Genomic DNA, 14,344 nt, shown 5'->3' on the forward strand with positions numbered 1-14,344 from the left:
TACTTTATTAGAGTACATGACAATCTCGTGTAAGATTCAAGTAATAATACATCCATTTTTATACTATTATACCGAAAACATTCAAAAAAAAAATGGCAAGACTGTCGACATCTTAATTTTTCATGCTGTCTTAATATCATTTTATTGTGTTCTTCGTTGATATATTTTTAAAGAATTGTCTACATTAAAGGCTTATTACTAACAAAAAAATATTATACTGACATTATGACCATATTCTTATGTTTACATAATAAGTACATAAACTTTTGTTGGAGTTTTACTTATTTCTACACCTCTGAAGTATTTGTTGTTTATAGTATACGTATAATAGTGGCAAGGGGGAAATTAATGAAATTCCAACAAATGGAATTTTTGGTGTTTTGTTTTTAGCAGAATTTTTAACAGCATCTTCCTGTTTAGGTTTATACCTTTAGGGCATTTTAACCCCTATATTGTTGGTCATAAACAAGTATGACAACATTCACAATAAGATTAGCTTTAAAAATCAGACAATTTCAAAGTGACAGTGTTATTAATAGAAATGAGAAAATTATTTAAATTCCCACGGAAAGAAATCAATATATTTCCAAAAAGAATGTATAAATTGTATCAAAATATGCCGAATAATCATACATATTTATTTGAGAATTACTACGCTTACAACATCGTGCCAAATCATCCTAGAAAATATTTTCATAGATTGTTAACTTAAATCAATGATTATAGAGTTCCTTCGCTTTTGAAATGAAATCACATGTATTGAATCGGTTTATAATCGATCTAAAATACTAAAATAACATAGATAGCTATCCATAACGGAGGAGCAAACGGACGTATGCCACCTCACTGCACTGTAAGAAATAAAATAATGCTCTGAACAGCTCAAAATCAGTCAAAAAGCGGCCTGGCGCTAATTTTACAAAAAAAAATTAAACATTCGTAATGGTTAGGGAAACAGACCTTTATCTTACATGGCAGCTGAGAAAATCTAGTTTTTACTTCATGAGATAGACGTCCAGACAGAAAGATCATAGTAATAGAGTACCTATGCTACAAATAAAATACAATAATTATATTTCATAAAAAATTTATTCATATCAACAGAACATATGTATAAGCGAATAACAAGTAATGATTTTATAAAAATGGATTAAATAAATAACATGGAAGAATTCTTATATCACATAAGGTTTTAGTCAAATTTAATAGGAATTTTTACTGATTTAATATTTAGGCTAATTTTAAGGATTTTTGAACATTTTGATGCTTGTTTTAAACAGTCGTTTTTTAATAGATGAAATTACTCAAATTTAGGTATACCTATGCATTGCATTGGGTTAGGTTAACCTGCGTGGAAGGCATACCTAAATTATTAAAGTAATTTTATCTATTGAAATTATGAGTATTTAGAGGTACCAATTGTCTTATTTATATTAAAAGCCTTATGAAAAAGGTCTTTTAAGTAAGTATGAATTGTAAGTTAATAAGGCCTTTGGTTGTTTATAGAAATTTATTTATTATTGCTTGAGGCTTCTCAGTAATCAGTTTAATCAGTAATAATCTTCTTAAGAGCTCTGACAAGATCATGGTGTTCATATTTGGAAGCAAGGATGCCGTCATCAACGTTGTATTCGAACTCGTTCTTGAAATCGATCTCGTCACCCTTAAGGTCAGTCAGACGGCCGTTGGCGGTTCTGAGGAGGGCGGCTCCGGCGCACAGGTTCCATTTCCTGTATGTACGTTTGTTTTACAAAAGTGATTTTGAAAGCTGCTATGTAGGTAATTATATCTTTCCGTCTGTACTTCTGTAACTTGCATTATCTTACACTCATAGTTTTACTTTCTCTCCTTCTTTTTTCCCCTCCCTCTCTCTCTCTCTCTCTCTCTCATTCTTTCTTTCTTTATCTCTCTCCCTCTCTTTTTGTCTCTTTAACTTTTTAACTCTCTCTCTATCTTTCTCCCAAAATGACAAAAAAATAAGGCTAATGCTTTGTTTACTTCCCAATGAGACATTTCATTGTAATACCTTTTATCAATTTTTACAAAGGTAAATTAACATCCTATTAATTTAGTTCGTTTATGTAGAGAGGTCTGTTTCAATTAAATTTTCTCTTGTAAAACTTTCCTAATCTGTTGGCTGTGAACATAAACATCATAATCTCCCTTCACAATCTCCCAGAACTTGTAGCCGGCTCCGGAGGCGGCTGTGATCACTGGCGGTGGCTTCACATACTTGTTGACGGCCTCCTTCACCTTGCCGGCGTGGCTCTTCGACACCAGGAAGTTCATGTGGTCAGGTACTTCAGGTCTATAATAAAAATAAGTAATTAACTTTGAAATGAAAGTAAAAGACAATGGTTTTGAGCTTTTTTTGTTTTCCAATATTCCATCTGTTATAGATATTAAGATAAACTTTTTTATAAATGTTTGTCCTTGTATCTTAGTGTCTGCCCGTCTCGCTAACCGCTGAACCGATATGGTTCTCCCTTTACAGTGAAGATTCCAAAAGAGGTGCATAGCAATGTTGTGGATGAGCGTCTTTTCCCTTCCCCAGAGAAATTGCCCCGAATTTATTTTACTTTTATTTTTCAAAACCAAAATTAAATTGGAAGGCAAAATTACCTCGCCCCGCTCCAGTCCCTAGAGTGCAATTAGAAGCCTCTTGGGGCAAAGCCACCAACCAGTTAAGAATATAGAAATGTCTACCTAAGTTCATCATGAATCATAAGCATGGAAAGGTCGTGGTTCTTTCTGTCTCCAAAGCCCCACAGGGTTTCGTTGGTGAAGGGTTTATGGATGATACCACCGAAGCATTTACCATCAACGGCAAGGCCAGCCATAACTGTTACATACTGGTAGTTTCCTAAAAGAAAAATATGTGAAAAAAAATTAAATGGTATAGCTTTAATGTAATTTCTATGCTATTTAATTTAAAATGAAATTACTGGCTCAGAACTCACAATGAAAACTAGTTTCATAATAATCAGACGATTCTGTGGTGCCTTAGAATTTGAAAAAAGGCCCAATTTTTATAAGGTTTTATTCAACAGTATGACAACGTCAAAACTCACCAGCAATATATTCGTCAGTGGCATCAAGAGGATCAATCCAGATAGTTAATCTGTCCTCTCTTACTTCTTCTCCAATTACGTGGAATTCCTAGAAAAAAAATCATCAATTATTGATTAGCACGTTTTTTTGTGACTTATATAAGGCATTTGACAGCCTAAAAATAAACTACTTTAACAACCAATACTTTACTTTTGGATATATTAATTTAGAAACTACTCGGTATTCTTTTATATTTTTGAGTCATATAAGTGTGGTCGTACAGATATACATTGATGCTTTCCCTCAAAGTGCCTGTCCCTTAATTTTAAAAAAAAATTAAATAAGGTATTGTTTTCCTATGTCTGACACCATGCACAGGGCCTAAACAGTGATGGGTCTACACCTGCGGGGATATTACGAATCCAATATAACCCAACCTAACCTGACTTAAAGACATTAACAAACATACGAAAAACTACTCCCCCCCTCAATTTCTTCTATAATAAAGTAGGGTATTTCTGTGCTCAACAAGACAATTTTAGGGGAAACAACCATACATTAGTTACATAAAAATAATTTACCTCCATGTTATTAAGATTGGGCATAGGTTCATAAATATCCAGATAATCATCCCTCTCCTGGGACACCACGGCAATATTAGGGAACGCACGTCTCAATCCATGGAACATTATTCTAAAAAAAAATTTAAAAAATTTCAATTTCAAGAATAGTTCTGCGGATGGTAAAAATAAAAATGTATGCACATAATACTGTTTTATTGGACCCGAGGGGCATAAACGGTTCTAAGAAAGCGGATATTGATCGGATTCGATGCCGTACATGTAATATATATCATGAGTTTTAATCTTACCTAAAACTGCGTCTTCATAAGAGATGTTAAAAATATTATAGATCAAATGTGCGATATAGTAAAGAGTATGGCGAAAGCCTTGGCCTATAAACAGGCGAAAATCTTTTTCAGAATAAATTAAAGTTTTTATTTAACAGTAAGGATAAACATACAAAATATATAGTAAAAAGACTAAAATCTAAAAATAGAATGGCTTAAAAACGTGACAGTTAGAGCTTAAAGGACGCCTGCAAGAAATAACACGCTTTAACTGCTAAAAGACTGCCACAAGAAGACCCAATACCCCAAATTATAAGCCTTCAGCTTCAATAACAAAAAAGTTCTAGGCATTTCAAAATAGCATTTTATGTACAATGGAATTTTTGAAAGATTTCCAATGCTCATAAAAGAAAAAACAATATTAAATTACGTTGCCTAGACATAAAATTATAACCTTATCTTTGTCAGAAACTTAGATTGCCTGTAACTGATTACATTTTTACAATAAAAACACCACATTTCATAGTCAAAATCTATGAAAAAAAATCGATTTAAATTGCATTTTTAAACGAAAATCATAGCGGAAACAAAGGGGTAAACTAATACAAGCTTAGCTGTGATTGGTTGTTAAGCTGATTCAGCCTTCTGATTGGCTACAGTACATTCGGTACAACGCAAGTAAAACTTATTTTTTTTTAATGATTTTGACTATAAAAATGGGTATTTTTATTGTAAAAATATAATTAGTTACTGGAAACCTAAATTTATGACAAAAATAAGCTTATAATTTTGTTTCTAGGCCACGTAGTTTAATTTTAAAGTTTTCAACATGAGCATTGCAATTCTTTCAAAATTTCCATTGTACATAAAATGTCATTTTAAAATGCCTAGAACTTTTTTGTTATAGAAGCTGAAGGCTTCAAATTTGGGGTATTTGGTCTACTTGTGGCAGTCTTTCAGCAGTTAAAGCGTGGTATTTCTTGCAGGCTTCCTTTAAATAGAAAATAGAACTCAACTGGTTCTAAAATTATTAAGATCGGCGTTAATTTCTAAGAGGATAATACCTTAAAATCTTAAGATTCAGAATACAAACCTTACTACTTTATATAATAGGATTATACATATATACAGAATGAATAACTTACTTATGCGAGGCTAAATCTCCCTCAGTTACTAAATCAGGAGAACCATCCTGTAATCTGCCTTTGTTGGATTTATCTATATAGAAACACATTAATCAATAAAAAATAGAAGGTTTGGTATTAAGATAAGAAAAATACAACCCAAATTGTCTTTATATAATTATATTTTTTATATTAGCGCAAAAGATAAAAGATCTTTTTGTCAATTTATGTCCAATAAAATTTCCACTGTTTCTTGATTATTGTCAAAGTTAAAGTAAATTGTTGATAGAAATCTGTTGATATCATTTAGACATCAACTATTAATAAAGAAATTTGCATATAGATTTTTTCTTTTTGTATGTATACTACTTATAACATGACAATTATTGATCTGCAAACTTAATTATGATAAACAAAATTACCCCTTTGTAGAAGAAAAGTTTAGGCACAAGGTACAATCAATCAAGATTAATAAAAGTACCCAAAGTTTTAAATCAATATACATTGTCCAATGTTCCTCCCAGGTAAAAATCTAATAGCAAATACTCACGAATTTTTCCCTCCTTCCTGAGCCTGACAGCCTCCTGACCTCCCCTCTGTACAACATCCAACATGGCCGACATCACCTCGCGCAAACGGATCTTAGGCGCTGGCCTCGGCTCATCATCCTCCCTGAAAGAAAATGTCGTCGTTTTATCATTGTATTTACTTAATGTATCATAAGTAATATTTTTTTTCTTTTTTTCAAGTTGATAACAATAACAATTTAAATTACAGAAAACAAACATTTTGCCTTAATACCTATTAAGAGGTAAAAATGATTATAAATAGAAGAAACATATAAAATATAAAAAGCCACCTTTCCTTCAAACACGAGTTTGAAATCCGTGTAAGAACCTAGGATTTTGTTGGTAAAGAAAAAAATGCCAAATAAAAACGTTTTAATTGTATGTTTTATTGTTAGTCAAATTATTTTTTAACTTTAACACTATTTAATATTTCAGAAGCTCTAACGGCTAACTCAAGTTCCTCTCCAAAGTTGAAACTCGTATTCCAATGAGCAGTGCTACTCACCAGTGCATAGATTCTCTGCCCCACAGAAGTGCCACCATGGCCACAAGACCAAGAAGGACAATTATAAATCTTTTTGCTTCATATGATAAACTACCAATGTCCTAGAATAAAAAAATACATAAGTTAAGTATTCCAATGTTCGTCTGTTTATCTGTGCATCCGTCGAAAAAAAAAATTCAGAAACTTCAAAACCAACATGTTACTGGTGTTCAAAGCATTTGGTTGAATCAAAGATTCTAAGTTATTTTTTTAAGGGGCACCAGTCACCCAAAAGAAACCTCATCTCATATTAAATAAAAAATTAAATATCTACAAATACAGTTAATTTTAAATGTAAATAAATGTCCCGAAGACTTCAACAGACACAAACACGCTATCGTCATTTTTTTTGAAAATAATAAGAAAAAAAATAAAATTTTAAATGGCAAAATAAACACATATGCATTATGCATGCCACTTTTCAAATTGAATATAAGTAAAATTAAGGAAGGTTAATTGTGGTTAATATTTTAAACATTTTAGTATATGAACAAAATTATGTCCATATAGCGCAGAAACTAGAACCTAATAATATTTTTGAAAATAATTTTTTTGTCTTTTCTTGTCTTTTTAAAAATAAATAGAATTAGGTAGAGGGTAGTTTTTTCTTGATGCCTGTCCCCTGCAGGGCGGCTCTAACCCAAAGGGGCCTATACCTACGGTGCCTAAACCCCGAGTACTTAATATGACCTTCAGTAACAAATAAACAAAAAACTGCACCCCCCCCCCCCATTATTTTCAATCTATTCATAAAATTAGGGATCAATTTATGTATTCCATTGTCCTATCATTTTATTATAATTGAAAGACTAATGAACCGTACATGAAGGGTTTTAAATAATTATTAGTACGTAAACAACTCCTTTCTAATATTTTCATTTTTTACGCTTTGAAATTACAATTTCTCTTTGGCTATTACATTAAGGAAGGTAATCCCCCCCTTCCCCCCCCCCCCTCCCTGACTCATTTAAGATAGAAGTAGAATACAACCTGATGAAATAGAATTTTTACCTAACTTTATTAATCCTAGTTTCATATAACCCTATGTCCTTACTTTCCCCTCCCCCCTTTCCCTCGCCCTCACCCAAACACACACACACACACTTCATATGACTTAGGGCAGGTAGCCTGCTTTAGTTTCCGAAAGGCTTTACAAGTTTTTCTTGGTGTTCTACTTTTCAGCAAATTAAAAACATTAGCAAAATTTTTCCTAATTTTATTTATAATTTAAAATCAATATTGTTTAATATGTATTAGCTTAAAAATAAATATAGATTAAGTGCTAATATAAAATCAAGTTTCTTAGTTTTTTTTAGAGGAACACCAATGATTAAGCGTTTTGTTATAGTTACGTGGCGTAATTCAAGGATAAAAATCTATATATTTTTAACATACACGTCAGACGTACTTTTTGATAATTTCACATGGACAATAAAAAAATACTATTTTATCAACTTTTTATTAGCACATATATCCAAGTTTAAATAGTTTTTTTAAAAGGGTTATTTTAATGATTTTCTTTAAATAGACTTTTTTTACATGAGAAATAAGTAAATTTATGGTCTTGTTAAACCTATTTTTTTTAAAAGAAGAATTATTAATCAAAGTTTAAATTAAGCTTTTAATTATCATAAATGCTTTCTTTCTCTAAAGAAGAAAATCATAAACTGGATGCATATAGGTATAAAGGATCATTCACAAAATCAGCCGTCTATATTAAAAAGCAGCTGAGAAAATCACGTTTCCTCAAAAACAGATAGACTCCGGACAAATAGACACATAAACTGGAGGACAGACGTACATTTCGAATTATTGAGCAGCTTCTCTACTAAAAACTTTATTTTAAGATTTAAACTTGTATAAATTTTATCCTAAATAATTATATCATACTAATAATTTGATAGTTATAACAATACATACAATAAGATGATATATAACCAAATAAAATAAATAATCTAATGATTTAGACAAAAAAATCAATAAAATTACTCGATAACTAAGGAATATTGAAGTAAAGGCTTTTAAAACATTTGTATACATCTAATAATTCAATATTTTGCTTAATTTTAGCATATTAACAATAAAAAAAACATTCTCACCTTAAGGACACGATCTAATCCCTTCATTTTTAAATGTTAGAACTATATAACCCTCCTTGTAATCACTTCCCTACTGACTTACAGACCACTGATAATACCTGCCCTATACCAGGGTGAAATCTATGCCAACATGACAAGAACTTTTCAAAGGTGTCCCTCAAAAAACGCAAATTTAATGAATTAGCCAATACTACCCTATATTATTGAAGTCGATTCAATAAATAAATCATAAATAAAGCTAATTCTAAAATAGTTATACTAATAAAGATTAGATTTAAAAACAAAATGTATATTTATTAATAGATAATGTTTAAACATTAGTGGGAAGGGGGAGAAAAATAATAGTTATATTAATCAATAACTCTTATTAAGCACAGAATTTTTACATAATTATTTGGGGGGGGGGGGAGAGATTACTAATATAACTTTTGATTTTTTACAGCTTTGTATGCATGTAAGACAAACACTCACATATATATGAGGTTCTGACATAGGCATAAATACACTTACACTTTCACATATATGACCAACCACATACACACATACACACACATACATACTCACACACACGCACACATACGAAAACCAATAAACTATGAAATTCAAGAATTCATAGAAATCAAAAATTAATATGTAAATATGATAAAATGGATTTTTATACACTTTTATGGTATAAAATCTTTCATTTTTAGATTATTTTAGACTAAATTTATTTATTTATGTTAGAATTAACCCTTAACGGTGTTTTTTTTTAGGAATAGAGTAACTTAGATTCTCACATTTTATCCTATTATATCTAGAAAAGTATTCGTTAAAGATTTAAAATCATTACATTGGCATATATGTACACAATTTTCAAGAAGGCTTCCTGTTGGTCTTAAGTTGGTAAGGTAAGATAAACAGCAAGGGGTTAAGTCAACTTTTACCCTTAAAGGAATAATCTCTGAAAGACAAAAACTAATACAACTTCATGTTAACATTAGATTAATCTACAACTCTTTTTTCCACCAACAGACCGATTATTTTTCCTATCCCTTTTTCCAGATAGAAATGATAAGAATTTTTTTATTCCTGTATGTCTATAATTAATAAGTCTATTATTTGATTCAAAGTGAAACTGCAAGTTATTGTGAACTTTCTTAGTTCACGGATCTTGTTCTAGTAACATCATTTAAATCCTTCTATTTAATATAAACCACAGGGCGGTGGGGAGGGGGTTAATACTCCCTCCGACCTAATTGAATTTATGCAAAGAATATATGTATTTATATTTTATAGTGAATGTACTAGAACAGAAAAATAGATTTTTTCCTGAAAAAAATGAAATGACTCTTAAATTTAAAACAGACAGACAAAATAAAATAGTTGTAAAACTTCCATGGACCTATAAGAAGTTTCATTGTAAAAGAGAACCATATCTATTCAGCGGTTAGCGAGATCCTTCGCTACTTTGTATAATAGGATAAATAGAAGCCGAGAAAATCACATGTTTCTTTAGCCGTACAGACAGACGGACATACAGATGGATGGACATAATAAGATACAGAGTAGTTTCGCTACTATCAAGAAGGTACACGTCACTTAAGAACCAAGAAACAAAATAATACATTATTTGCTTTTTAATTACAAATACATCTTTTTTACTAGCTTAAAACTGTTTTGCACCAAGAATGAAGTTATCCATATTTTTAAGCGAAGCTCAGCAAATAAAAAACATTCGCAATTTTATACTAGAGCGTTGAATATTTTATATAAATCTGTTGCAAAACTTCTTTATATTGATAATCTTTTATGACATTAAGCTTAATTATTCTAGTAATCAAAATTTAAATAATAAAATATAAAAGATGTCATTAGATTAGATGTCAAAGAGCCAAAATCATAAAAAAATTATACTTCATTTTTTTTTCATATTCCTTATTGTTACAGGAGTCTTTTGTTAGAAAATTTAATGCCAATAGGACGATTTTAACATTGCTAAACTTGTGATTAGACCTATCTATATAAGACACGGTAAGACGGACAATTGTAGAAAAGGTTTGTTTTTAATAAGTATAAACTTAACTTTACTAGTTTAATATTGTACAATACTAAATGACTCAATTTGTAAAACTTTTAGGACAGGTAAAAAGATTCTAAATAACACATGCTATAATATAAAGTACTACGTGTTTTTTTGTCTGTAGCTTGAGATTTCGGTAACTGCCAAAACTATTGACCTCGCCTTTACCCTTTTGATTACAAAGTAAGTTAAGTTAGGTAAGGTTGAGAATAGTGTCCCGCAGGGATAGAGCCAATACCTAAAACAATTTGAAAGTTTATAAAAAGTTGAAAATTATCAGGAAGGAAGGGGACACTGCATGTTTTTAAGACCTGCAACCGTTCTTCCCCCCCCCCCCCCAAACTCTACCAGCTAACAAAGGCATAGGAGGACTTTTTTCTTGTTCAGTGACTTATCCCCATAATCCCTAAAAATTAAGTTCTGTTTAAATGAGTCAATACTTTTAAAACAGCGTTATAATAAACTATGATAAAATTGTTGCCCTTATTGTTTCAGAAGACAAGTCTCTCTCCTTGACTAAAAAGACAAGACTGGACCCACCAGAAATTAGAAATGAAAAAATGCCAATTGAAAATGGCCTTATTTATGTGTGTGTGTGTGTGTGTGTGTGTGTCTATATTACATACATATGTCCTACAGTTTAGGTTTTGAAAGCCATAAATAATTTTAATGTCATTATCATGTTCATATAATAATGTCATCCTAATTTCAGACCACTGATGATATGATTGGTCAACACTAGCATCTTTTATGAAATTTCATTTAGACGAAAAAACTATTTATTTTTAAATTTATACTTGCCTTTGATAGAATGTAGTGTAGTAGATGATTGTTTAGGCTAGGTTAAGTTTAGATAGCCCTAAAGGAATTGTAACATGCAGAGGGAGGGCCTAGAACCAGGTATCTAAAAGGATAAGACAACGATCGACAAATAGATGTACATCCTCAATGATGATACACAAAATTACTCCTTCTGTAGATTATAATAAATGGTTGAAACGTTTGGACCAACCAATCAAAATTTAAGTCCCCAAAGTTGTTAATCCAACAAAAAACGATAAACGTTATCATAAAACTTTGGGGACTAGTGTAATAAACAGTACAATCCCCCTCCCTCCCTGGCCTAGAACAGTAATGGTTAAGCAAAAAGCTGTGGCGTTTAAATGGTTTACTCAGCAATATAAGGTAAAATACCTAGTCTTTCAGAACCCTAACCTTGTAATATACTGTTGTGTGGGGTCTCTAAAAGAGAAATCTCGTAAAGTTGTCTAAAAACAAAACAACAAACATAATTTGTCTTTTTCAAGTAAAAAAAGTTTATGTCTGTGTTTATGGAAAAATCCGGAAAAATTTTAGAACGACAGTTTAAGGTATAAACATCTTTAAAGATAGATTTATGTATCCCTTTATATTAATTTAAATGGAGCATTGAATTGTAAATTTTAATAGAACCCAAAGTTTAAAAAACAAAGCATTCACTTATTAGTTGTCTAAAAACTTTATGGAACTGTTATTTAATCTTGATTGGTAAATAGCAATGTCAAAACTTATCTATAAATAATTTGTCATATTTGATGTGCAAAGTTGAAGCTTTTTATAGTGCATAAAAAATTACGCCATACTGGCCTACCATTGGTCAATTACAATGTATATACTGGAATGTCATAGGTAATCTAGTTTGTGTATTGACCTATCATTGTTTATTTGTGTTGTTTGACGTAATTTTTTAGGCACTATAAAGAGCTTCATATCGTAATTGTAGAAAAGCTATCTCTATCTATCTCTCTACGTGAACAAGATTAATGAATATAGCAGCATACGGACAGATTTGTTTGCTGATTATCCTCGCACAGCAGGGTATCATATTAAGATGCAAATATAATTTTAAAAATTGTAGTTTGTCTATAATTAGACTTTGTCCATCCATCCATAAAGGATAGCTCTTATTGACAATTTAGACATGTTAGTATGATGATTCCTGTAACAATTTTTAGGTACAATTGAGAAAAAAATAGTAATTTTTACGAAAAGTCAGTGTGTTCATTTTAAAAAGAATTATTTTGTGAATACAATTTTGTGTATGATATAAAGATATATAAAAAAAAGAATAACATCCAAAAAATCAAATCTCAACAAATCAGGAGATACGGAAAGTGTCATGTGTGACGTCATAAAAATACGTCTTAAAAGAAATGATGAGAGGAGAAGTGGGAAAGGAAATCCAAAAAAAGAGATGGATTTAGACGTATTTTTATGATGTCACTCACGATTTTTTTTGTATCTCCAACAAATCAGACAGACAAGCAAACATTTACAAATCAAAAGTATCACATTTAGAAATCAAAACAAAAATTACACGCAAATCTATCCGAATATAACTAAAATCTAGGATTCTATTAACCATTACTAAAAAAAGGCATCTATTGTCCTATCCAAATTTCCATGCATTTGACTACACTACGGAAAGAATCAATCTAGTTTTGCATTAGTAAAGTAAATAAGCAAAGCATAAAAGTCCAAAATTGACAGAGTAATATTTATTTTAAGTTATGTTCACATAAAAAAGTGAATATCTTATCCCAGCTAAATTTTCGAGGAAACTATTTAAAAATGCAAAAATAGTCTATAATCCCCCATGGTTCTGTATAAAAAATATCTTTGTTGTTTATGAGATCTTAATTTCATAAAGGCAACAGCTTTCTTTGACAATTTTTGATCAAAATATATAGTTAAAAATTTATAAATGTTATAAGACCATAGAAGCTTCCATAAAAAGAAGAATTTGTAAGGTTTTGTGGTAATATTGATTCTAAAAAAACATACATCCAACACAGCCTATTACTTTTAGACTATGATCCGTATAAAAAAAATATAAATAGACGAAGACCAAAATACATAACTTTTGTGTCACTTTTGATTCCTGTGACGTCATATAATGAGGAAGATAAGAGGAGAAGTGGGAAAGAAAATCCTTAAAAGCTTGGGGTATGGTCGGACCTCCACGTGGTCCAAGCGGGAACATCCATCCGGATGGCTAACCGACCAGGAGGCCAAAGTAGACAAAACAGATGTACAGGGCAACCTGGAACCTGCAGCAGTCTTTTTTGTCAACGGAAGGGGAGAACAGTAGCCGGGTTCTCTTTCTCCTTAAAAACATGTAGGCCGGACACTGTTAGTGCAAAAGCACGAGCAGTAGGCAGTGTACTATCGGTACAGAACGCCCTAGAAGAAGAAGAAAAATCCCTAAAAAAGAGATGGAGAATATGACGTCAAAAGTGATGCAAAAGTTCTGTATTTTGGTCTTCGTCTATAAGTATGCTAATCTAAATTATATTTTGGGTACAATGCAGAAACATACTTTTGACCATATTTTAAAGTTGGTATATTGGCGGAAATAGATATTTTACCCCTTCATTTTACAACTTTCTGTGTCATTAAACATATCCCATATATATAAACATAGTTTATATTTACTAAAACGTACATATTGTATATCTTAGATTGAGTTTCCTTATAAATAAAGCAGCTAGATGCAATCTTTGTCTTGTCTGTAAGACCTCAAAAACAGCTGGTTTGTCTGGTCTTTTTTTATTGTTAATTATGTTTCATGTTAATAATATTCTTATAATTACCATTTAAACCTTTGTAACCTTATTGTTAAACCTTCTTGTAGATTATTTCAAAAATTAAATTAATATTTTTAAATGTATTTAATGTAATAAAAAATAAAACATAAAAAAGTTGTTTAATCAAGTGTTATATGTGGTAAAAGTTATAAGTTTTAGGCATTTTATAGATCTGTTTTTAAGCTGTATTAGTAAGTTTTCATTTTTTTATGATTTGCATGACGAGTCCTTTTTCGGACGTGATAGTTTACCATTTGAAATGAATGAAAATGTTAGCTATCTCTTCCGTAGCACATTATCATAAATATTTTTCACCTAGATGCCTCTTCATTCCCTTGATGAAGGGTTGGTGGGAAGTCGACCCTCCACTTTCTATTTTAGTTTCTTTTAAATTAAAAAAAATACTTTAAATGGGTCAT

At 30.8% G+C, this 14,344-nt stretch overlaps 1 protein-coding gene across 1 annotated transcript; it reads right to left on the bottom strand.

Moving 5' to 3' along the window:
* Positions 1–1,070: 1,070 nt before the first annotated feature.
* LOC145319014 (inositol monophosphatase 3-like) lies at positions 1,071–8,366 on the bottom strand. Its single transcript, XM_080160828.1, has 9 exons — positions 8,238–8,366; positions 6,100–6,200; positions 5,576–5,697; positions 5,047–5,119; positions 3,633–3,744; positions 3,072–3,159; positions 2,707–2,863; positions 2,122–2,308; positions 1,071–1,726 (listed from the first exon to the last, which is right to left on the bottom strand). Exons 1-9 carry the CDS (start codon positions 8,262–8,264, stop codon positions 1,547–1,549), a joined length of 1,047 nt encoding a protein of 348 aa, XP_080016954.1. The 5' UTR covers positions 8,265–8,366; the 3' UTR covers positions 1,071–1,546.
* Between the last annotated feature and the right edge of the window lie 5,978 nt (positions 8,367–14,344).

This window comes from Acartia tonsa, chromosome 5 (genome assembly GCF_053477335.1).
Source record: "Acartia tonsa isolate MP-2025a chromosome 5, ASM5347733v1, whole genome shotgun sequence".
NCBI lineage: Eukaryota > Metazoa > Arthropoda > Copepoda > Calanoida > Acartiidae > Acartia > Acartia tonsa.

Excerpts from the sequence above, each read along its gene's own strand:
- LOC145319014 (XM_080160828.1), bottom strand. The coding sequence starts at position 8,264 with ATGAAGGGATTAGATCGTGTCCTTAAG. Across the intron at positions 5,698-6,099 it reads GGCAGAGAATCTATGCACTG|GGAGGATGATGAGCCGAGGC; the intron begins GTGAGTAGCACT and ends ATTTTCTTTCAG. Across the intron at positions 1,727-2,121 it reads ACAGCCAACAGATTAGGAAA|TGGAACCTGTGCGCCGGAGC; the intron begins GTTTTACAAGAG and ends ACATACAGGAAA.